At 37.7% G+C, this 23,368-nt stretch overlaps 1 protein-coding gene across 2 annotated transcripts; it reads right to left on the bottom strand.

Annotated features, from left to right (window-relative positions):
- Positions 1-1,643: 1,643 nt before the first annotated feature.
- Positions 1,644-23,366, bottom strand: CIR1 (corepressor interacting with RBPJ, CIR1). Of its 2 annotated transcripts, XM_053982289.1 has the most exons (10): positions 23,196-23,366; positions 22,398-22,492; positions 21,700-21,773; positions 20,478-20,491; positions 20,329-20,384; positions 19,950-19,998; positions 19,659-19,776; positions 6,330-6,436; positions 4,800-4,885; positions 1,644-3,153 (listed from the first exon to the last, which is right to left on the bottom strand). In XM_053982289.1, the coding sequence occupies exons 1-10, from the start codon at positions 23,265-23,267 to the stop codon at positions 2,427-2,429; spliced, it is 1,398 nt and encodes a 465-aa protein (XP_053838264.1). In that variant the 5' UTR covers positions 23,268-23,366; the 3' UTR covers positions 1,644-2,426. The 2 variants fall into 2 exon arrangements, with proteins under 2 accessions (XP_053838264.1, XP_053838263.1); XM_053982288.1 differs by lacking the exons at positions 20,478-20,491; positions 23,196-23,366 and having other exon boundaries at positions 22,398-22,485.
- Positions 23,367-23,368: the final 2 nt, after the last annotated feature.

Raw genomic sequence — 23,368 nt, 5'->3', positions numbered from 1 at the left:
ATTCTAAGCCATGGGTCCGGCAGGGCGGCACACCCCAAAAGCGGCCTGGGACTCCTCGCCCGAAGCTCCCGGCCGCCGGGCCCGTGCCGAGAGCCGCCCGACGGCCCCGCCGGGGCCGGGAGCCCAGCTCGTGCCGTCCCGATGCAGCCCCAAGCCCCGGGCCAAGCAGCAGAAGAGCGCCCGGCAGAGCCAGGCGCTCGCCCCAGGAGAGCCGCCAGGCCCCGCTCCAACGCCGGGGAGTCCCTGCCACAGGTCCTGTCCTGCCCGCCAGGGTGAGGGAACCACCTCACGATGCCGCGGCCCCCGCCGCCCAGCCCTGCAGAAGGCTAACCCTATTCCGCGGCTTTTACGAAAATAAATAAATAAATAAATAATGAAGTGAATAACGATATCGCTAGAGCTGCTCTTACCTCCATCCGCGGAGCGACAGCACCTCCTGCCGGGCCCCGCCGGCTCTGCCGAGCGCTGCGCTCGGCCCGGGGCGGTGGCGCCCCATGGCCCCGCGGGCCGGGGCGGGGCCGGGCGCGCGCAGCCGCCCCGCGCCGCGGGCGGTGCCGGCGGGGCCCGTGAGGGCAGCGGGCAAACACCGGCCCGGCCCGCCGCGGCCCCGGCGCACCTCGGCCGGCCCCACCCTGTGGCGATGGCGGCCCCACCCTCCCGCAGCCAGCCTCTGGGCCCCCGAAAGTCGCTTCCGTACCGGCGAGGGGACACAAACTGGCCTAGGGAAGGTACCGGGCGTGAGACACTGCCTGCACAGCCACACCAACCTTCCCCTGGCAGTTCAAGACAGATAATCCAAAATATCATGACTTTTCTGCCAGTCTCTTCCTATGTGAAAAGGCAGGATACACTGTTTAACTACATGGGAAAGAGTAAAGTGCAGAGCCCACAAAAGAGCATACAGCTGTGGATGTCGAGCTGTCCATTCTTTTTCAGGCGGGAGTCAATTGCATTGTAGTTGGCAGGATTCCTGAGCCAAACACAAAACAACTGGAGAGACCCTTCTTTGAAACGGAGGCACCTTCCAGTTACTCCTATCTTTTCTGCTGCACTTAACAGAAAAATGTTCTACCAGAATATGCCTTTTCCCCTATCACATTACTTTGTCCTCTCTTACACAGAGGTTTTGTTTAGATTGCTAAAACAGACATTTTTGCAGTCTCTCCTGTTCTTTCTAAGTCAGAGCTTCCACACATCAGTATAGGGAGGCTGACTCTACTGCAGGGGCTCTTTAACTCCCAGCTACTTCAGCAAGACTACCCAGAGCAACCTAATACAGCCACATTGAAAAGGTGACATCTCTTAATGGTTCACCCTTTCAAACTCTTCACATGCACTTAAACGATAAGCCAGGTCACTTTCACCATGTATTATTATACTCTGTGCAGTGCTGAAAATCTTCTGAGTGAAGTGGAAGTGGACTGGTAATAAAAGATAGTCCCATTTGTCCTGTGCATAAGGAGGGTAAGAAAGTTGCTGGAATACTGAGCACAGTAACTGTTTCACGTGTCCACTAATGAATGTGCTTCCATCTGCCATCCTGAAAGAGCAGAGAAGCCTTTCCTTTGCAATAAAAACCTTGTGAAGTATTGCCTTGTGCATTTGTACTGACTCAGAACTCTGAAGAAGATGGCAATTATTACTGGTTTTAAAGAATAAGGTATTTTATTATGGAAGTTCAACTTCATAACAACATATGCAAAAAATGACTGACAATCACTAAAACTACAAAAAGGCTCCTGAAAACAAAAGGCTGACTATTTACACTAACTTACAACCACAAACAATGAAATACCTGAAACAATTGAGGCAGTAAATAGTCCTTTCACGTCTTGAGAGATTATTGAACAATAACTTGACATTGTACTGACACATATCAACAGGGGTTCAAGATGTTTAGATAGCCCTGACCAAGCTGTACACTGCAGGAGGCAAAAAAATGTTGGCTATACACTTATATGAACTATGTCTCTCTGTTGTTTTAACTCATGAAATTGATCTCTTACAGGGAACTTTAGGAAAAATGTTTCGGTATGAAAAAAACAAAACCCTCTACAAGACAATGCTTTGATATCTAAAGCAGTGATCTTATCCAGAACTATCTCAAATGCTTTCTCTGCTCTCCCTTACAATTGCATCTCAACAGAGATGCTTATAAATACTTCAAAATCCTAAAATCAGGTTTGTGAATTACTGCATGTATACAAGAGGTATTTGCCAATAAGCATATTTAGACAGTAAAAAAATACCTTAACATTTATACCTAATTTTACAAATATTCCAACACGATAGAATTGATGCTGTTGGCTTTATGTAGGAAATGCTAGTTACAGAGGTTGGAAAATGAACAGCAGTATGTAATGAGCCCTTGTTAAAAGATATTCATCAAAACCCAGAAGAATTCTTGTTTGCTCCTGTCCCCTATACTATCTATTTTTTTTCCTCTCTCTGCTTCTGCTTCTATTGCGTCTGCTCCTTTCTCTGTGTTCCACTTTACTGCACTTGTCCCCATAGCCTTCTCCACATTTTCCCCTTTCTCTGCGTACATCTGTGCTGGGGCTTCTGGTTTCCTTTTTCCTGTGCCGCTCTTCACCAGGGCTTTGACTTGGACTTCTTCTTATGTGCCTTTGCCTGGAACTGCTGTGATTTGAGCATGGGCTTCTCCTGCTCCCTTCATTCATGTTTTGGCTTCTACTATCCTTCTCCTTTCTTTCAGTGTCTCTCGTGTTTGTGCTATGGTATCTGCTTGTGGACTTTCTTTCCCCCTCACAGGAGTTCCATTTGTCGTTCTCTGCAGAACTATCTCGCTTTAAAAGCTTGTACTTCTCCCTGTCTTTGTCCTTGTTACCGTGACTACTGGAGAGATCTTCATAAAGTTTTTCCTTCCTCGTTTTTGCCTTTCCTTCTGAATCGCTGCTGCTGCTAGCCTCTGAAAACTCGTCTTTTTTTCTTTTCTTAGAATCCATCTTCTTTTGTGCTGCTTTATCTCTGCTGTCAGTCTCGCTGTCACTGCTGCTTACTGAAGTCTTACTGGAGGACGAGGAAGAGGATCTCATCTTATGTTTCTTGTGTTTACTTTTGCTTTTTTTCTTTTGCTGCTTTTTCTTCTTTCTATCTTTCTTTTTCTTTTTCTTCTCTAGACGATCCAACTTTCTTTTGTTTTCAAAATAAGAGGGGCACAATCAGACATGTTAAGATATACTAGATTACAAAGTCATTGTCTTTCAAAGTTCACTACTTCTGATGACCTACACAGTAAATACATTCATTTTCATAAAAACACATTGAATTCTTTTCCTTTTTCAGCAAAGTTTCATTTTAAAACTTCTAACCTGCATTACCTGTACTATGTAATCCACAGCTGCTCCCTCAAAACTGGAATAATATGATTTTTTAATTTTTTAATTTTCAAAAAGATATGTAAGAGATGTCAATTTGAGCCTTGTAACTAGAAATAAATACATTCAGTAGTGCTTTTTTCCCCCTTGTCAGGCTGCTCTGGAGACTTTAGAAAATCATTGCTGCTTTTATTTGTGCATTTTAAAAAGGTATTTTGAAAATGAAAAAAATACAATTAGTATTCACTTTCTATGAATGATGAAAACTGAGACTAAAACATAAGTCTTTGAGTTCTTTAGGCAGATAATACAGATATTTCCAGTAACCTCTTTTTTCACAACTAGAAACTTATGTTTTCTGTCTGTAAATATATCATATTCCATCATGCACATGCATTCACTACTATTTGACTACTTTCATGTAGTTTTTATTTTGCTTTCTGTATTTATGCTCAGAAAATCAGTGAGTGAATAGTGAAACTGTTCCAGTGTATTAAAAAAAATCCCTTCACACTAATAAACCCTAAAGGACTCAAATATTTAATAAACTTCAACTTCTAAAATATAAAGGATTATAAAAATTTCAATGTGTTGGGCCAGCAGAAGTTCAAACAAAAATAACATTTTTAAATTACTCTAACTACATCACATTCCTTACTTAAAAGGAACATAAAATATGTCAACTATTTTCAGAGAATTATTACAAATATAATACCATATGTACCTACCCACTACCTGCTTAGCCATTCACCTTTTCCCCCTTCTCCTTCCACTCCCCACACGTGACATATTTTATCCTAAAAGCTGATTTTATCTGCATGTCTCTATGGGATCTACCTGCCAGTAGTTAGTATTTTTGATTTTAAACATTTTGAGATTATTTCAGGATAACGTTGCAAATTAAGAGACAAAAAAACCGTAAGTCACTTGGCACACAACATCAGTTGGATAAAAGCAAAGCACGGGAACCTCATTAACTCAGACCCACAGGGAGCAGTAAGCTGCAAGCCCTGACACAAGCAGAGGGTGCAGCTGGGCCAACTTTGGCCTTGGGGTAACAAGGTCAGGTTCAGTTCAGCCACAAGGAGAAGATAAACTTTGTCGAGTTGTAAACCAGTGAACAAGAGCATAGAATTTATTATCACAAAAGAAGATACTGTAAACAACAGAGCGCAGAATAGTATTTTAAAATAGCAGCACAGCATCTCTAGTGAGCCAATTAGTATTTCAAGTTAAACTGGAAATGATCCCCAGTCAAAGGCATCAAAATTAGATTAAAATAAAACAAGTAGATTAAAAATCATGCTACATAATGCCATTTGTGGTCAAGTGTATGTTAAACTAAGCCGATTTTCTTCTGTACTGATGGTGCTAAATGGCACCCAAGAGTTACAGTGGCAATCATGGATGTAGTCAGAACTACTGGTGATACATATCCCCTCCACTAGGTACCAGACCTACCTTAGAAGTTTCTGTTTTTGTTTGGTTGATAGTGACTTTAAAAATTCAACTTCTGGATCGTCATCTCCTTCACTTGTAACAAACTCCTAGAAAAATGCAGTAAGACATTAGATTCTTATAGATAAAAATAATATATTCCTTCAGGTTTCTGTTTTGGAAGTGATGCCTCTATATACCTTATTTTTGCACAGACACAAATATATTTGTATTACTAAGTCAGCCTAAGACACTGGTTAGAACAGAATACCCACTACCAAGCGAAAAACCCCAACATTCTCTCTCAGGGCTGAGTGGGTGTTATAATGTGGGGGCTATACAACAGGAGTTATTACTAACATATGAAAAAATCACTGCTAGGGAAAGAAACATTTCTCAAACAGTTAATAAAAGCAAGCTGATTTTGAAGCCCACGATTCCCCAGGATAAGTCACCCCATTGTTATCACGCTTGGATGAATAGGTAAGACGCTAGTCCTGCTCGAACTCAGAGTAATTTAAGCAAATTACTTTTCTGTCTTGGTTTAGTCATTAGGAAAACAGGTAACACATCTACTTCACTGTTGTGTTATTAGTCTTTAAATGTGCACAAAGTCTTCTAGCATTGCAAAATACTGTAATCACATTATCTACATACAGTAACACAATCAGCAAAGCAAAACTACTTTGCAGACCCTGAATTCCTCAAATTATGTGCATCTGGTACACCACAGTTCTCCACAGTGATGTTTTTAATTTTAGCCATATTCAGAAGACAAAAGAAGAAATAAAGATTTAAAAGCTCTTACAAAGAAACCCCAGCACACCTAACATAAAGCAAACATACTAATATCAGTAAGATTCATTTAACAGTGCCCATATGCTACATTTTTGGGGGTACATAGATTTTGCAAAGGCAAAGGTTCATCTAGCTGTGGAGACACAATGAACTGCTAATTTACTGAAGATTTCAAGACCAGCTTGTAGTCATCCCCTCTTTACTAGTGGTTTGACCATCCTGCCATATGAACAAAGGTTACTTCAAGGAGTATATATTAATCTTTCATTTTACACTTTTATTTAAGCACCTCATTAATTAGCAATACACTTTGAGCAGTCTAAGTAAAGGCAACTGAACCATTTTCACTCCCAGAAAAAAATAACTGGAACACTAGTGAATCAATTAAAAAAACCCTTCAGATATAGCATTCCTGGCAGTAATTATTTGTGCATACTGCCTCAAACTTCATCCAAAGGGCAGCACTGTATTACAAGTATGCAGCAGAAGACCTAACCACCCCTTTACAAAAAATTCAATTTCTAGTCACCCAGAATAGGGATTTAATTTATTATATGTGGTTTTAAATGAAGTAATTTATGATTCACCATTCTATATGAAACGAAGCTGGAAAACTAAGTTTTTTGACATTTTTCTACTAGTATTGCTATTCAGCTTTCCTATGGATATGCATATTTGAAAACATTAAGTAACAATTCACAAGCAATCACATTTAGATTTACAGACATTTTCAGCTTACTGGTAAAAAGATATTACCTGTGATGGATCATTTGCGGTCAAGTTTCTCCCCAGTACATTTTGTTTCAGTGCAAACCCACTGTTTCTCATCTCCGCTATTAGCTCCGAGGGGTGCATTGATGGCCCTGTTCACAAAAATCACAGTTTGAATGCATCATTTATATCTCTCTTCCTTTTTTGGACTCCACAGTAGGAATTCAGTTGAAGCTTTGTTAAGTAAAATCACAGCTAAATCAACTCAATAATCTTCTGCTGAGCAAATAATCAGATATGATTTTCTAAAACAGCAGTCTGAAGATTCAGAATGGAAAATAATTGCATTTTTCTTTAAGTACAAGGGGATTCTCTTATGTAACTTTGTCATGTCGAAAACAATATATTAGATAAGTCTAGTAATATATTTTTATTATAGTAGAAAAGCACAGGAGATCTAAATAAAGCATATTAAATAAGACTCAGGTACCTCCTCTCCTTTAAAACAATGAAAAAGAAAATGTGCCTCTAACATGTCACTAATAACTCATTTTTCATAATGCCGCAAATTCTTGAACTTCAATGTAAAAAGTAACATTAGAAGAATACACATGGAATATAAAAACACATGAAAAAATATATGTCCTTACTTATTCTAGGGATTGCCTAATATATGTAGTCTCTAGACTGTTATCTCCTCAGAGATTTCTGGTTTTATTAGCTTAAAAACTATGCTATATTTTTCAATAGAGTAGGTGTTGGCATGGGCCACATGATTTCTTTCTTTCTAAAAATCTAACAAGGAGTAAAATATGGGATGTATTATGTATCATTCAGACTTGACTGCATAATTTACAAACCTTGTAACTCACTCTTATGCTTTAATTGAATCCTTGTGATCATCCTAATGTCATGTACTTGTCTGATTAGGTACTTTTTCTTCACCCTAAATATTCACTCTCTTGTGATGCCACTTTCAGTAAATTTCTTTCCCAGTTCCTTCACTAACCTTACTGTCAATGAACTCTGTAAGGTAAATCTAAATTAAAAGGAATGTAAATCAGGGCATGGAGCACACATTCACTATTACTTCAGTAAACTACTGTAAATGATGACATTAATTAGCCTTATTAAATGTACTGATCCTGCTCTGTGGCTTAAGACTTTCTTAGTTGTGAAGAGTGACAAAACTCATAGATTTTTAACACAGACAAGTATGGAAAAATAAAGTGAGATTTTTGCTATAGAAAATATATGAAAAGTAATATAGCACTTTCTCAAAAGAAGTAGCCTTTTTCTTAATTTTCCTGTATAATACATTGCATTGCAGAAATAAACAGGTCTACATGTAAAGCAGGAAGGAATAAAACAAAACTTTGGAAATGGTTTAAGGAGCCCCTGCATTAATGACTTCCTTTTCACAAGTTCCTTATTTTTCCAGGCAAAAGAATTTTCAAATGAGATACCTTTTAGTCTTCCCATGAGTTTACATTTTTCTTAAGTAGGGGGTTATTTCCCATCCCCCCCTGTACTCTACCCGAAGTAGTTTTTCTTTTTATGTGTTATAGTGTAATTGTGAGCTCACAATTAATGAATGTGTATAGGCCCTAGTGTCCACATTTTGGCATATTTCAAATTTCACACCTCGGTGTGCTTGCCAAAATCTACTCTGTCTGGAACAGAAACTAACATTAGACAGACACCTACTGAGAGAATTTGGTACCAGAACAGGCCTTGATTTGAAAAGTCCATATAAAACAGCCATACAATTCAGTCAAAAACCCTGTATAAGGAAGCCAAATGGAGACAAAGCAGAGAGTCATGAAAGATTTCTCCACACCAAAGAAATCAAAATGTTTGACCAACTCAAACCTAGAATACCTCTATTATTCAAAGGCAGTTCCTCCCTATTATTCAAAGGGCCACTGCCTGCAGAAGTAACTTAAGTAACTTCTTAGGTATTCCTCTTCAGTGTTTCAGCATTGTACACATCTTGGTGTGTATCCAATACCTAATTGTTCTCATTAGTGTGATGAGATCAATAGAGAAATGCAACTTGTCCAAATCTACACAGCAGACTTGCTAAAGAAGCAAGACAGAAGCCCTAACTTTGTGGGTCCCTATGAGGACTGTGGTCAGAATTGGGACCAGAGAGACACGGAGGCATACTGGCCTTCAAAAGCACAATTCAAAATTATTTTCCAGAAGCAAACCATTTTTGTCATTCTTTGTGCATAACACTGGCAAGAGGCAAGCAAAATAATTTCTTCTTTTTTAAGAGAAAGCTTGTAATGAATGCCTAACACTACTGATTTTTGTGCATCTGTTTCCTCATATATTAATGACGTCAATGAGAAATTCATAGCTCCACCTACAGTATTTTAGTTGCAATGCAGTGTTACCATGAGAAGGAGTTACCAAACTACTGTTATTCCTGTTTTGTGGATGTATACAAGCTGCATCAAATGCACCCACAGAAACTTGAGACTAAAGCTGTTTATGAAATAAATTATTCTTGTTTTGGTCCCCCTACAATTGTGAGGGAAACAATAATTTAGGTTCAGCCTAGCTTGTGAGGAGATGCAAGAATCTCCAAGAAGCTTTATTAAGTATGTTATTTTTACTACAACTAAAGGTTTTAGTAAACACTAGGAAATGAGATTCAGAAAATAAACCAACCCCATAAATGGAAGTAGAGTCAAAACACAATCCTATTTGACAACTCTTCTGTGTGGAGACCCCAACCAGGCATGGCATGGGCAGCTGTCCAGAGTGGTTGATTATGGAAGACACTTCCTTGCAGTATGGCATCTTTGCAGTTTAGAAAACATTAACATTTTTGAGAGGATGAAACAGATGAACCTGCTCACACTTTTTTTTGAATAATGATGCCACTAGGCTTCTCAGAAGTTCTGCTGCCCAATGACAACAAGACATCTGTAGAGACACAGTAGGGAGAAAATCTCTGATGTGGGAAGTCTAAAGAGACTGTTTTCTACTTGGTTACAAGTCCAGGCTGATAAGTTCAATTAAGACATCATATTTGACAATGGTTACACAGCTTAACTGCAAACCTCTATTACTACCTACTTTCTGCAACAGAACAAGAATCAAGAAAATGTTTATTCTCATAGTTAAATTCCTTTGCTTGGAATCAAAGGAATCAAATGCTTGGTGACTTTATTCTTCCATCCATATCTCAACAGACTGCTTTTGATTTATATTTTAATGATGTTGATAAGTAGATCTGATTTTCTTTGAAATATCAGTGACAGGTTGAGGTCTCTCAGGATTCCTGGCACAGCTATTTTATGTGACAGCATTAAGGCGTGTAACATGCTTCCTTTTGAGATGCTTTTTCACAGAGTTCTAAAAGATGCCTGTATCTGTGAGTAAACGATCACATTCTCATTTCCACATTATAAAATGTAATAGGAGATTTCTCCTGGCTAATGTAAATGGGAGAGACCAAGCCTGTAACAGAAACCCTAAAAACTGAACCTCATTTAACAGAGACTTGAAAAAATCAACTTCTCAGAAGGTCCTTGGCTTCCCTATTAAGCAGTTAAAGCTTCAACCTTGATACCAGCAGGTTGCCTGGTAACCCAAAGTGGTAAATCTTTTCAGCCTGCCTTTGGCTTATGACCACAGTTGTGTCTTCACCCTCCAGGACTGTCAGAGAAAGCAGTACCAGGTATACCTGGCAGCCCTATGCTCCATCGTTTAACAGTAAAACAATCGTAAGACTGAGCTGAGAGGCTCTCAGTTGGCTAAAATCTTTGGCTATGATGACAGCTTATTATTCTTGAACAGCACCCATCAACTTGCAAAGACTCACTCCTACATCAGGCACAAAAATCCTTTACGTGCTATGAAAATCAATCTCCTCATACAGGCACTCCTTACAGACTTGTGAGACAGCCTGTGAAGAAGCTACCTCTGTGACCTCATACAGGGTCTAAACATGTTTTCTAAATATGTTTTCTAATATCTAGAAAACATCTAGATATACTATGAGCTGGCAGAACTTTAGATACAGGAATCCTATAAAAATAGCTGATTGCTAAACTTCTGACAAATTAGTCTCTCAGCATTCTTTCATCAGCAAACTAAAAATAAGTTCAAAGTTACAATGTTTCATCATTTGTTTCTTATTCTTCCTGAAACAAGTCAAATACAGTACCTTGCTATTTTTGAATAAGACTCTTAAGGTTATTTTCTGAAATTTTCATTTTCATAGGAAAAAAAAAAAAAGAAAAGAAAAAAAAAGATCTTTAAAACTTTCCCAGATGCCACTTGGCTAAAACTAAACCATTTATCTGCTTTAGAACTAATTCATAGTCTTGGAAAAACTTTTTGTCATACAGTGTAATTAACTGCTTGTGAATATGACATTTATTTTTATGCATTAAGACAACTGACAATTTCTTGTATTTTTTGTAGTTTCAAGTACTTAATATTATACAAAGGGCTTGCACAAAAACGTCTCCATCCTTAAATAGTTATAGATTTTTAAAGGGTTTTTTTTTTTTGGCTATAGTAATTCTCAAGAAACAGTGTTGTTATGCAAAGAGGTTACAGTTTCTTCCTGCTTCTTACTTTCCACAGAAATTTTTGCTGCACTAATTCTCTCTGTTATCTTCTGTTCAAGATTCTATTTAAGGATACAATTCAGACAGCTCAGTTGACTCAAAATCTGGGGTACAGAATCTAGAAACTCAAAACATGCAAGGAAGTGTGAAGATCTGAGTCTTTACAAAGCACTACCTGAGTACAACCAGCTTGACAGCTTTTGGTGCATCTTTATAATACTTGTAAAATCAAATAAACAGAAGACATGTAAATAGTTTTTTTCTTAGGCATATATGAGCCTTAATTACACTGGATTGCAGAAGAATATCATATTAGGATTTCCATAAGATATTGTAAATTTGCTTTTTTAGAACAAGGAGCACTCCAATTTCTCATCACACAACTGACATGAATTAACAGAATCAGTTCTGCTTCTATTAAGCCATCAGGAGGGGAATACAGTTCTGGATTTCAATTACTTAAGTGCCTGCCTTTCAGCAAGCTCTCCCACCCCGCATTACTGCCCCACACCTGTCCCAGAAACCACAGAAACCTATAGCTGCAATAAATTTTCTGTTCTGTCTGTACTTCTCTTGATGCTACAAATGCAGCAGAGTGCATGTAACATTCTTGTTTTCAGAATGTTTTCTGTAGGAGGCATGGGCACCCTTAGGAGAGCAATGCCAGCTGTAACACACCATCTAGCAGGCCTCCATTACAACCTGCAAAGCACATTTTTCTAATTATTCAATATGAGGGAACAGTATGCTAAAACACTTTGTCATAACAACTGTGATTAAATACCACTTCTTCTGCAATAGCTTCAGTGGCAGTGAGGACAGACCATCAAGTTATGTTTGCCAGCGTCACCAAAAATAGCAGTTTTACTTCTACCTACCCATGATGCACAGTCTTGACAGTATTTGCCCAATTTACTGATAAAAGCTTTCACTACTGTCACCAGTGCAGACAAGCAAACTGAATTATTCTTTACAATCAATCAAGTTTTAAATGGATTTTTATTGTGGAATATAAATGGAAAGCAAAGACATAAGAAGCAATAATACTGTAAACATTACTGCCATCTTTGGCAGGGGAAATGACAGTAAGCAATTGTACTTACATTGTGGCTGCAGTTACAGAACTATATAATATTTAAGGTTGTGTGTATGTTTTGTTTTGTATTCTATGTATTGTTACACAATTAAATAGAGTACACTATTAAACAGAGTACAGTATATAAAAGTTATTGGAAAATTGTAGAAAATACTGGAAAAAGTAGATTCTTCATGGTGTCATTTTAATTACAACTATTTACCTTTATTTCAACTACTGCTCATTTTGCATATCATCAAAACAGAGTATTTAGAATATGGCTTTTAGAGAAAGCTTTTCTCCCTTTCTGAAAATGTGTTCTGGCATGGGATATCTTTAGTTTACAAATGTGATCATTTTAATCTAAAAACATCACCATTACCACATCATCACACTTCTCCTGACTTGGTAAGAGAGGTAATTTACATGAAAATGTAAACATAGCAAATTTGTATCTGCTATCGATTTGCCAGTATATGTCACAGTCAGTAAACTCCATGCTACTATGCTTAAAACTTAATTTATGAATCAAGGACAAGATACTCTCAAGGCTTCTCTTTTATTGCTACACATTTTTTGTTAGCAAAGAAGGCCTAAAGCATGTTGTCACCATCCTTTCTCATAGGCAGCTTGGACCACGTGAGGCCGTAACTCCTCCAAACTGAAATTTATTTGGTTTTCTACACAACAGTGGTACTAAAGCCATGCTTTGCTGTGGAAAAGTAGATAAATAAATACCTGCAGAGTACAAAAACACCTCTTTTGGATTAACTAGGCTTTAGAAAACATTTTGATGGTGGGTTTCAATCTAGCACACAACCACATGAAGGATAAATATACTCTGAATGCAGAATGCTACCTTTTTGGGGTGGTAGTAAAGATGTAACATATGATACATTGCTTTTTAGGTTTTGCTTTAAAAGAGAAATTAACTTTAAAATTAGAATAGACAGTTATGTCAATACATCCATATACTTTCTTGTTCTGTCCACCAAGTTTTCTATGGCTTTTGTTAATACGGAAATTGAGCAAAAATGGAAAAAATTACAGACCAAGCTTAATCACACTCCATAGTCTGTGAACTTTTACTGAGGTTGTGACAGAGATGAGAGTAGGCACTTATTTTATCTACAGGACAAAGAACGATTATCAAAATTATGTGATCATGACACACAGTAAATTCGTGCTGCCTCCACTAATTCAGAATCAATCATCTTTTACTGATAATTTTTTCATCTATTTCAGAGATGAGTGCATTCAGACCATATTTACACTTCAAAGCAACTGCTGCAGTTGGCATTGAGAGAAATCAATGACTAAAACCTCTGGCTTTTAATTAGCTCTTCTTCAGAGGGCCTGCAGTTTAACTGTATTTAACACTTTAGCACAGAATTTCTGTGTAATTTGTCATGCTTTTGTGATATGGTATTTCAGAGAAACCTGAGTTTCCTTTTTACTTTTTTGGAGTAGTAAAAACCATTTAACATTATCAAACTGCTATTGGAATCCATATTTATCGCTTAAATGCTAAGCACAAGATTTCTAATAGAATCTGTATTTTATGCATTCACAACAAATACCAAGGCTTCTGAAACATAAATGGAGGATTATTCTAAAATGTGACAGTTCTTAAACTATGTGAAGATTTAGTTAAGGTTCCTACTGTTCACAATCAAAGGTCTCAGCTGCAGACCATAAAGGAAGGTTTCACACACTGTACATTTCTACAGATGACCATTTATACAAATAGTCACAAGTTAACATATTCAAATACCTTTTCTTGGTTATTACAAATTCAAAAGAACATTTAAAAAAAATTCCTGCATTCCTAATACAATGCAGACTTTTCTCTGTTGGGAAAAAGGGTACTGTAATTGTCATTGGGAAACTGCAGTGAGATGCAGACATAATGTAACATAAACATAGATTTCATTTTTTTGCTGTCTCCATGTGACTGGTAATTTCAATGATTACTCCAGAAAGGTATTTCACCTGAAAGCTTAATATCAGTGGAACACCCTAAGTCATAGGTAGATGGAAACAACACCCACAGTTAGCTTAGGGGCACTCAGGAGATGAAAAGAGAGGGTGCAAACCCCAGAACTGGGTAATAAGCCTTTAGAAGGCTGCACCTGCACAGCTATACCCAGAGTGGCTTTATCTTGCTAGACCATAAGACACTAGATACACATACACATTGCTCCATTAGACTTTCACCTTTAACTGCCTGAATTTTCCACAATGTGCTAGGCACTTTACAGTACTTTTTCCTTAGTAATTCCATGGCGTGGATCACATATAGAGCCAGTCAGCTGTAAGAAATGCAAAGTAGTCCAGAACAGAGGAGGATGCCAGGATGCCCAGCACTCTCCAGGCTTAGCTTTCATAGACCAAGAGTGCAAGAACACCTTTTAACCTTACCGTCCCACTTCTAACTATGCTGTTCATACAATTTGAGACACTAGTCTCACTTCCTAAGATAGTATACCCTTCTTCATAAGAAAGGAACAGATCCATAGTGGGTTCTTTGTTCTAAAAACCATATAATAAAAGTTGTAAGCATTCAAGCTTTCATAGCTTTTTAGTAATCCCTCACCCCATCTGCCCAACCCATCATTGAACAGGACAGATTGCAAGAAAGAAGGAAAAGGAAAAAAAAAATATTCAGCTTGTCCTAACTTCACCCGACTAAGAAACTCACAGGCAATTCTGAAGTGAAATAACAGTATTATTTCAAAACACTTTGTACAGGACACCTAATGATCTCTGTTCCAATCAAGTTAATGGCCTTTCAGGATTCACAAAAAAACCTCACAAACCCCAACAGATGCTCCTGGTTAATGATAAGAAAGGATTGTAAAAACAGGCAAACTTTGAGATGCCAGTGAGATGTTTTTTTTTTTGCTGGTATGCATTCCATATTTTCTACATGCATATATACACAGTGGCACGTAAAGTCAGAAGCACAACCGATACTTTCATCTTGCGTGAACTTTGAAAGTTAGGATTTTATCAGTAAAACACTCTGTAAATCAGTTTAGCCCAAAAAAGCATTTTGATTGCCTAATTTACCTTTGTAAAGGAGAAGCAAATCTTCTAAGTTGGTCTCCGTAAGCCTCACAGCTGGAACATTCTAACACTACTTTGCAGTTCTCAGTGATCAAAGAAAGTTACTTTATATCTAAAACTAAGAATTTCATAATAGAAATAATGTAACACCAGGGGGTGCAGTTATCATGCAATAATTACACTCCTGGGAGATTACAGACAAGGCTGTACCCCAGGAGTGTGATTATCCCATGATAACCACATCCACTGAAATTGCCTTATTGAAAAAATAATCTCTAGTCACTGGTGAGATATTATTCAATAGGTGCTTTTTAATGGTAAGATTAGTATTTTTTTGTATGAATTACCAGCTAGATTAGTAAAATAGTCCCAGAAGCAAAATAACCAATGCCCAAGTTAAGGTACTGATTGTATCTTTGTTTGTTGAAGCACTGCAATGTATGTCAGATCTTGAAAGACAGCAGAACACAGTTCTGTGCCACAGACATCCTCTGCCCTGAAGCAGTTTCACTGGAGGAAACTGAAGGCTGTGACTGGTCCTTGCACACAAAATATTCAACACCAAATCTGACACAGCAATTGCCAACCAGTTTTATGTGTCAAGAGGAACATTACCATGTAGTCTTCATATCAGATTAAAAGACAGCTATTCTTCTGCTGAAATGACAGAATCACAGCTTATAAGATTTATGGGAAAGAAAAAGCCTATATAGGACAAGATGTGACAGGGGAAAAAAATCTCAGTTAATAATTCTTCTTTTTCCTTATGAAGAAACAGAGCAGGGACTTTAGATAAGTCAATTAAATCAGACACGAGTTTCATTTTCATTTATTTGCAGTCAAATGTTTCCTCTGATGCTGAAAATATAATGACTCCAAACAAGACATTTTGTTTCACTCTTTCTGAAGCAGGAATAAATTAGAACAAAACAAAAACTGAACTTGTATAAAGGCCTGCTACAAATGTTTGACAGGGAAGCCAGACCATTTTTAAAAACCTATTTCTGCAGAAATTAGCGATGCCAGTGTCCTTAGCACACCATATTCAGAACCATGAAGCCCAATGTTCCTATGCCCTGACTGGGCAGAGATTCATCACCAGCCAGGATGCTCAGCAGCACGTGGACCTGAGCCTTCCAGCACTGTGCTGATGCATGGTGTGCTCTAGCAAGGGAGAGTATTTGCAAAGTTTGAAGAATTCTAACCTAAATTTAGCTAGGCTAACTACCACGCACTGCCAAAAAAAATTATTCCATTTCAATTTGCATGCAAAGGATGTAAGATTGACTTCTATTAGGATGAAAAGATTATAAATCAGAAGAAATAAAGCACTACCAAGTAAGTAACTTCAAAGCAATAGAGCTCTTTCCAAAAAATATTAAAAAAATCAAAATATTTGCTCTTCTAAAAAATGTTTAGTTATTTGGAACTTAAATTTGATCCTTCTAATGCAATTAATTTCATAAACTAACTGGAATCCTTGTAAATTGACTACTGTACTAAAATTTTACTCTGGTTTCACCTTTCTTCCTCATTATATCTGTATTTCTTAGCTGTACCCTTTCATTTATGAGACAATATTTATATTTCAATTTCCTGAAACACCAGCTAGAAAGAAGTTTTCAACTGATTTCTAAATATGGCAATACTTCCTAACCTTTGAAAGTACTATATGCTCTAATAATTTAGCCAAATGTTTTTCAACTTTCTGTGAGCTCATTGCAAATGTATTTTTACACACTCAGTAATTAAAAATCCCTGACAAATAAATTTAGTACATATTCCAGACCTGTTGCATACTACCAGTAATCACTGCCTATCCTTGAAATCTCTATTCACTGCTCTGTTCAGAGACATGTGTTTTAACCTCTACATTTTAGAAATGAACAAAAAGCTTCAGAAAAACTGAACAAACTCTACCTGACCTTAGAAGCCAAATAGTTTTGTACTTTTTTTTTTCCTGTTGCTGACAACCACAATAAACAAATACTGTGGACTATTTCCATGTTTTTTACCAGCTTTCCAAGCATGAGGAGAACCTTGTGACATGTGGAGGAGGGGGTACTTGGGAAGCAATTCATGTGCAATTCAACTTGTTTCAAGTGCAAAGGATTTTTTAAAATCATCATCTAATCATCAGTTCACAAAACACAGAACGGTTTCATAAAAGGATGATCTCATAAAAAGTCTCTGTCCCTTCCAAAGTAGTATTTTCTGGAGTTCTAGCCAGTCTAAAGAACAGTGTGGCAATGGACATTTTTGCAGTACTACAAAGCAATAAAAAATAATCAGGAATTTAGTCTAGAAAGCAGCTTAGGAGTGTATGCAATTACTGATAAAGAGAAGCAGGAAGAAACAGAGCTTGAGGAGGTGTACAGTACAGAGCAGCAGAAGAAAGTTCTTGGAGGTGGAAACAGATGCAGCAGAGCTAACTGTGGGTCTGCAGCACTGTAACAACTGGGCTGAACTCTCAGCAACGCAAAGTAATCGCTCCCATCCCAGCCAACACAGAACTGCTGTCAGGGTTTCAACAACAACCTCCCCCCCCAATACTTATTTTAAAAATATGTGGCATACACTTTAACATACCATATGGATGAACTATGAGTCTTAAGAGAAGCAGTGAATTCAAGAATTTGTGTTGTCACTTAACTGTACTGCTTCATTTACACACATTTCCAGAAGTCATCAAAGGAGTGTAACTTAACTTGTTATTAAGTCAGATGAAGTTTTAGAAAAGTTGATGAAAGGTTTGTATTCCTGAGGCTAGAAAAAGCAGACAACCTTTTATTTGATGTTGTAATTAATATTACCACTTTCTCTAAGCCTAGTATTTGCTATTAAATCAAGAACTTTAAGCTTTACCTACAGTGTTCTTACATAGCTTCCCTTCAAGAAAGAGAAAGCAGCAGTATCATTACAGCTGACTATTCAAATTCAAGAACAGCGTCTTACAAATTATATATACAAATCCTGATCTGTCGCCCACCCCTACTCCCTAAAAATCCTTCCTCAGCCTACAAGAGTCTAAGCTCAGCATAGCACACTGTCTTCTAAGTTCCAGAGCTGAAAATGAGAGAGCACTGGCACAGTCTGAGAACATCTAAGTACTTTTACACCATTTTCCTGCATGCAAAATTCATCATATATGCTAAATGCTCTTTTTATGCTTAGAAAGACAGTTTGAAAAGCCATCTGGGGGACATCTCTTCAAGTGGGAAACACCCACAGCAGTCAAACGTTGCCTACACCTATAGAGAGAGTTCAGTAAGGTTTGAAACAAGCAGTTATTCTTCTACTGACACCGCAGAGTGTCTGTATTACACTGTAACAAAAAATAAGGAATGCACATTAAGGTTTGTGCAAGCACATACAAATATTTTGCTTTCTCAACCAAACACCCCTAAAATTGACCCACATCATTTGAACTGAGGTGTGGACAGTGAGTTCTGTAGCACAAAAGCATCTCTGACATGCGAGAGCTGCACATATAATTCTACCACCAACAAACGCTCTAAGCACAATTTTTTTCTAAGATAAGACTTACGCAAGAAAGTGATTTAACCTTATAACCAACTGGACAGAAAGGCTGGGCAAGTCAACTACAGGATGAGTAATACATGGCATAATCATCAGATAATGCCTAAAAAGACAAGAGTGTAAGAGGCACCACTTTCTTTAACTCGACTCTTCCAGGCCTCATTCCAAAGAAACTATGTATCTATGTGACCTAAATCTGAAAAACAAGATTGTTGGCAGCCTAAATATGTAACAAAACTAGGAACTGCTACATAAAATAGATAACCTGAAGGAAGACAGAAGAAAAGCAGAAACCATGGAGTGTGTGCAACTTGATGTAATGGTATCCCCGCAAAATCCAAGACACAACACATGACTTTAAAGCACAGTACAGCAAGGCTGAAGGCTCATCCATGCTACCTGATGTTTCTTTAACGTGCCCCAATTTTAAGAAACTTAAAAGCAACTTGGGTTAACTTACAGGGAAAAAAAGTACTGTAGGCAAAAAAAATATTCAATTTGAATGTTCACACCCACTTCTTCAAACATAATCTAGCACTAACTGTGATGTGTAACAGGAGAGCTAATAGAAGGAAAAAATATTGTAGCTTGAGAAGCAAAAAGAAGTCAGATGAAGGGAAACCAGAAATTTGGAAATCTAGGTTTCAATTGCTTGTCCAGTTACATAAATACATATTTTTAAAAAGCCCACAGACCTCTCCTTTCTACCAAGTGATTAACAAAGATATAATGATATATTCCATCTTATCCAAGCAGTTGGCTTTAATCTGAACTATGACAGTCTTTGACAATCCATTCATTTTTTTGGTGACAAAAATTTTGTCATTCTGATCTAAAGTCTCATTGCAGCTTCTCAGTTTTAGGCACAGATAGGATCAAAGCAATACAGAATCTTTTTTAAATGAGTTACTAATTAGAAAATTAGGTCCCTGCAATATGAAATAATTAACTAAAACTTGTGGATCCTACCTTTGGAATTCACTGTTTTCCAGATTTCATCAACTCTCTGAAATATGACAAACTTAAACCCTTTAAAATGAAACATGATAAGCTCCCCCCATAGGTCTAACCAGAACTTTAAAACCATTCACTGCCTACCTGAACCATCACTGGAGACTGAACTTGCATTGATTCCAGAAAGGCCAAACAAGGGGCACTCTCGATCAGTGTTTATATGACCCCACTTGTGGCATTTAATGCATCTCACATTCCGCACCTAAAGGCAACAAAGGCAATTGACACAATTTAGTCACCAAGAGGAATAAGAGAAGCCTTTAAACCCACTGAAAAAAAGATGATAAAATTAAGAGAGTCCATGTGAAAGTTCTGCAGTCAGACAACATTTGGAATACACCCCAGACATCCACAGAGTGAAATTTAGTAACTTGCCTGGATACCAAACGGCTGATCTCTGATATTCATATCATCCTTAGCATATCTGTACACAAACACAAGAGAAAACAAATACTCAATTCACTACCATTTTATGAAAGACACCATATACAAAACTACCTTTTGTTGATAAGTGTGCACCCATTTCAGAGGTATAATTTCTGTAAATGTTGTTAATGCGTTTTCAAATATGGATGTAAAAATCAAATGAAAATAAAGCTGATCAAGGAAATAGCTCCAGGTTAACAGGGTTTGCTAAATAAGTGTCAGGACGTGACAAGATCACACAAGTGACCTGCTCAAAAATAAAACAGGGGAAAAAAGGGCAAAAAAGGGCCAAAAATAAAAGTATAAGAAAAAAATCCAGATATCTTACTTTTCTCGAGGAGCAACTTTTTGCCATTCAAATTTGTATTCAGTCTCTCCTTCTTGCTATAAAACAGAAAACATGGTAAATGTTAAGATTTTCAGAACACATTTTAAGCAAGCAAGAAGAAAACATAAAGAAATAATAGAATTAAATACCTCTTTTGTTTCCTCTTTGAATTTTCAGAAAGCATGCAAAGAAAATAAATGATGCATTAATTATATATGTAAAATCCAGATGGTGTTCTCCCCCTAAGCTAGAGAAAAAACATTTTATGGTTTATACTAATCAATAATGCAAATACTCAGGAAGTAGCTTTATATAAAGAGTGCACTTACAAATAACCAGTCTCTAGTATATAGCTTTAAATCTTGTAAATCCAGAATCGCCTTGTAAAACTGTGCTGATTTGTTACACAAATAAAAATTTCACTTTTTGCAAGAGTAGCAACAATACTTATTTTAAAGATATTTTTTAAAAAGTTTAGCAATCACTGCTACTTTGAAATTGCATTTCCCCTAAGTTTAAGAGATTACTATTAGATTACTATTAGAGCTTCTAAAGTTAAATAATTGCAAAACTTGGTCTACAAGAATGAGTCCATCCAAGCATTTGAAAGTGATTTCATGCAAATAAGAAAGATGCATTTTAAAGGGAATATGTTTTCTCTTAGAGGAATTGTATTTTCTTAGTTCTTTATTTCCATTCAGATCTTGCTAAAATTAAGTGATTGATATGAGTGTCCACCAGGTATTTAGACACTTCATTTATGACACTACTAAACAGTCATAGATTCACCAGACAAAGACCAGGCAGCACTTTAGATGACTGAATTTCAGCATTTATTATTTTTATAACTTCTGATAATTAATTTCTTGCTCTGGTATTTCCTATGTTTGACAAGCATCAAGCTGAATTATGGGTGTAACTTTTAAACAAAAGCAATCTGCTATTTCTGTAAAGGAGAGCTGGCCAAAATACAGGTTTGTGTTGTCTGAGTCGTTGCCTTGGTAAGGTCTAGTCTTCTTCATCCAATGGCTTTATAATTGGCTAAAGAAGCATCCTTGGACAAGGACAGAATTTATGCTGTTTCCTGGAAAGGTATTTATCTGGTCTTCCCTTCACATTGAACTGTTGCTTAAAAAAACCCCAACCATTCTTTTTGAAAGAAATTAAAGCTTTGTGAGACCAAAATTATTACATACCATATATATATATGTATATGTCCACATATTCTCACAGAAAGAATTAAAAAATCACACCTCCTATCATTATCTCACCATGAACATGTTATTTTAAAACAAAATACATTGTGCTTATTTCTTCAGAAGGTTTTTAGCTTTGCAGTAGTATCTGCCCACAATCAGGAAATTGCAATACCTTTCTTTGCTCCAGGTGGGGCCTCATACATGAAATTAAGACCATTCTTCACACGCTCATCACCCATAAGCAACCTAAATAAAAAGGGCAGTTTGGGGTGTTACACACAAAACAATCACACTGGTAACACTCAAAAAAAACCCAAAAAAAACAAAAAAAACAAAAAAAACAAAAAAAAAAAAAAAACCAAAAAAAAAAAAAACCAAAACAAAAACCAAAAAAAAAAAACAAACAAAAAAAAAAACCCCAAACCACCCAGTATGAAGCTGTTGTGATAACTAGTATTTTTTCATTTGTTAATGTGAGTAACAAAATCTGAGTATCAAAAAACCTGAGAAACCAGTCAATCCTTTTGCATGATTCACTGTACACAAAAATCACACATTTCAATCTCAGCTGAAAAGCAGTATGTCCAGAGTTATGAAAAACAGATTTCTGTGTGATAAAAATGTATTATTATACAAGATTACTGACTGTTCTGTGAAACATAGCATATTTTGAAATTAATCAGAAGACAGGCACAAACCACTAAAGAAGTTCTTGTGGCTTCTGCTTAACCAGACATCACTTAATGAATCACTGCCCTCTCCTACTACGACAGTCAACGGAGACAGTATTTCAAATTGCTCACAGCAATATGACCTTCACTACCATGAAAACAAGACAGAAGAAGTGAGCAATCTTAAGCCAATTCTCACCTATTGTCATAGGATTCCTGTTCTTTCAGATACTGCTGCATTAATTCTTCTTGTTTCTTCTTATCATACGAGATTTTCTGTTCTGCCATCCATACCTAGTTAAAATAATTAAGCTTGTACTTAAATACAAAAACTATTACAAGATATATTAGTGTATGAATAACTGGTTTACTCAATTGAAAATGCTTAACGAGGGATGATCACCATTCTAATTCCATAAAATACATTATTTTCATTCAGTATTTTAACAAATGAACTTCCCACAGCAGTAATTTTGAGAAACTTCAAGTTCCAACAACATTTACACATTGAAAAGACAGGAGAAAATTTGGTAGCTCAAAAGGAAAAGCAGGCTCAGAAAGCACCCTGTGGGTGCCACTGTCTCCCCTGCAGAGACCCTTGCTCGGCGAAGTCTCGACAGACCGCAAGCCCCAGGTCCCCTCGGAGTTCCGGCATGGGGCACAGTTCTGGAGAGGGCACCTGCAACCAGCTCGAGGCAGGTATGAAACACTGGGAAAGCAAGGGCACATCGTGACAGGTGGGGTTTTCCCGAACGGGCTACAGTGCCTATTTGTTCTGAGAATCAGGTGCTGAAAAGCCCGAGCCAGGAAAATGCGATACCCATACACACCTGGGAACAAGAAAACCCGAAGCTTCAAGTATTTCTTAACTATTTCCCTGCCTCCTCCTTCCTCTTTGCCCCAGCCCCGGTGCCACCCCAGGAAGGTGAGGAGCGCTACTCGGGCCGCTGCGGTGCCGGCAACCCGTCCCCGCCGGGGCACCCCAGGCCGCCCTCACCTTTTTGATGTTGGACTTGGAGGCGGGGTGAAAATCCTTCTTGCACATGAAGTTGGCGAACGACTTCCCCATGGCGGCGGCGGAGCGGGAGCCGCCGGCCCCCGCACGGACAGGCACAGGGACAGCGACAGCGGCGCTCCGGGGCGGCCTCGGCCGGGCCTTCCGGGTCGGCG

The sequence above is a fragment of the Vidua macroura genome, chromosome 7 (genome assembly GCF_024509145.1).
Source record: "Vidua macroura isolate BioBank_ID:100142 chromosome 7, ASM2450914v1, whole genome shotgun sequence".
Lineage (NCBI taxonomy): Eukaryota > Metazoa > Chordata > Aves > Passeriformes > Viduidae > Vidua > Vidua macroura.
Note: the sequence above shows the minus strand (reverse complement) of the source record. Positions and strands in the feature narration are given on the sequence as shown.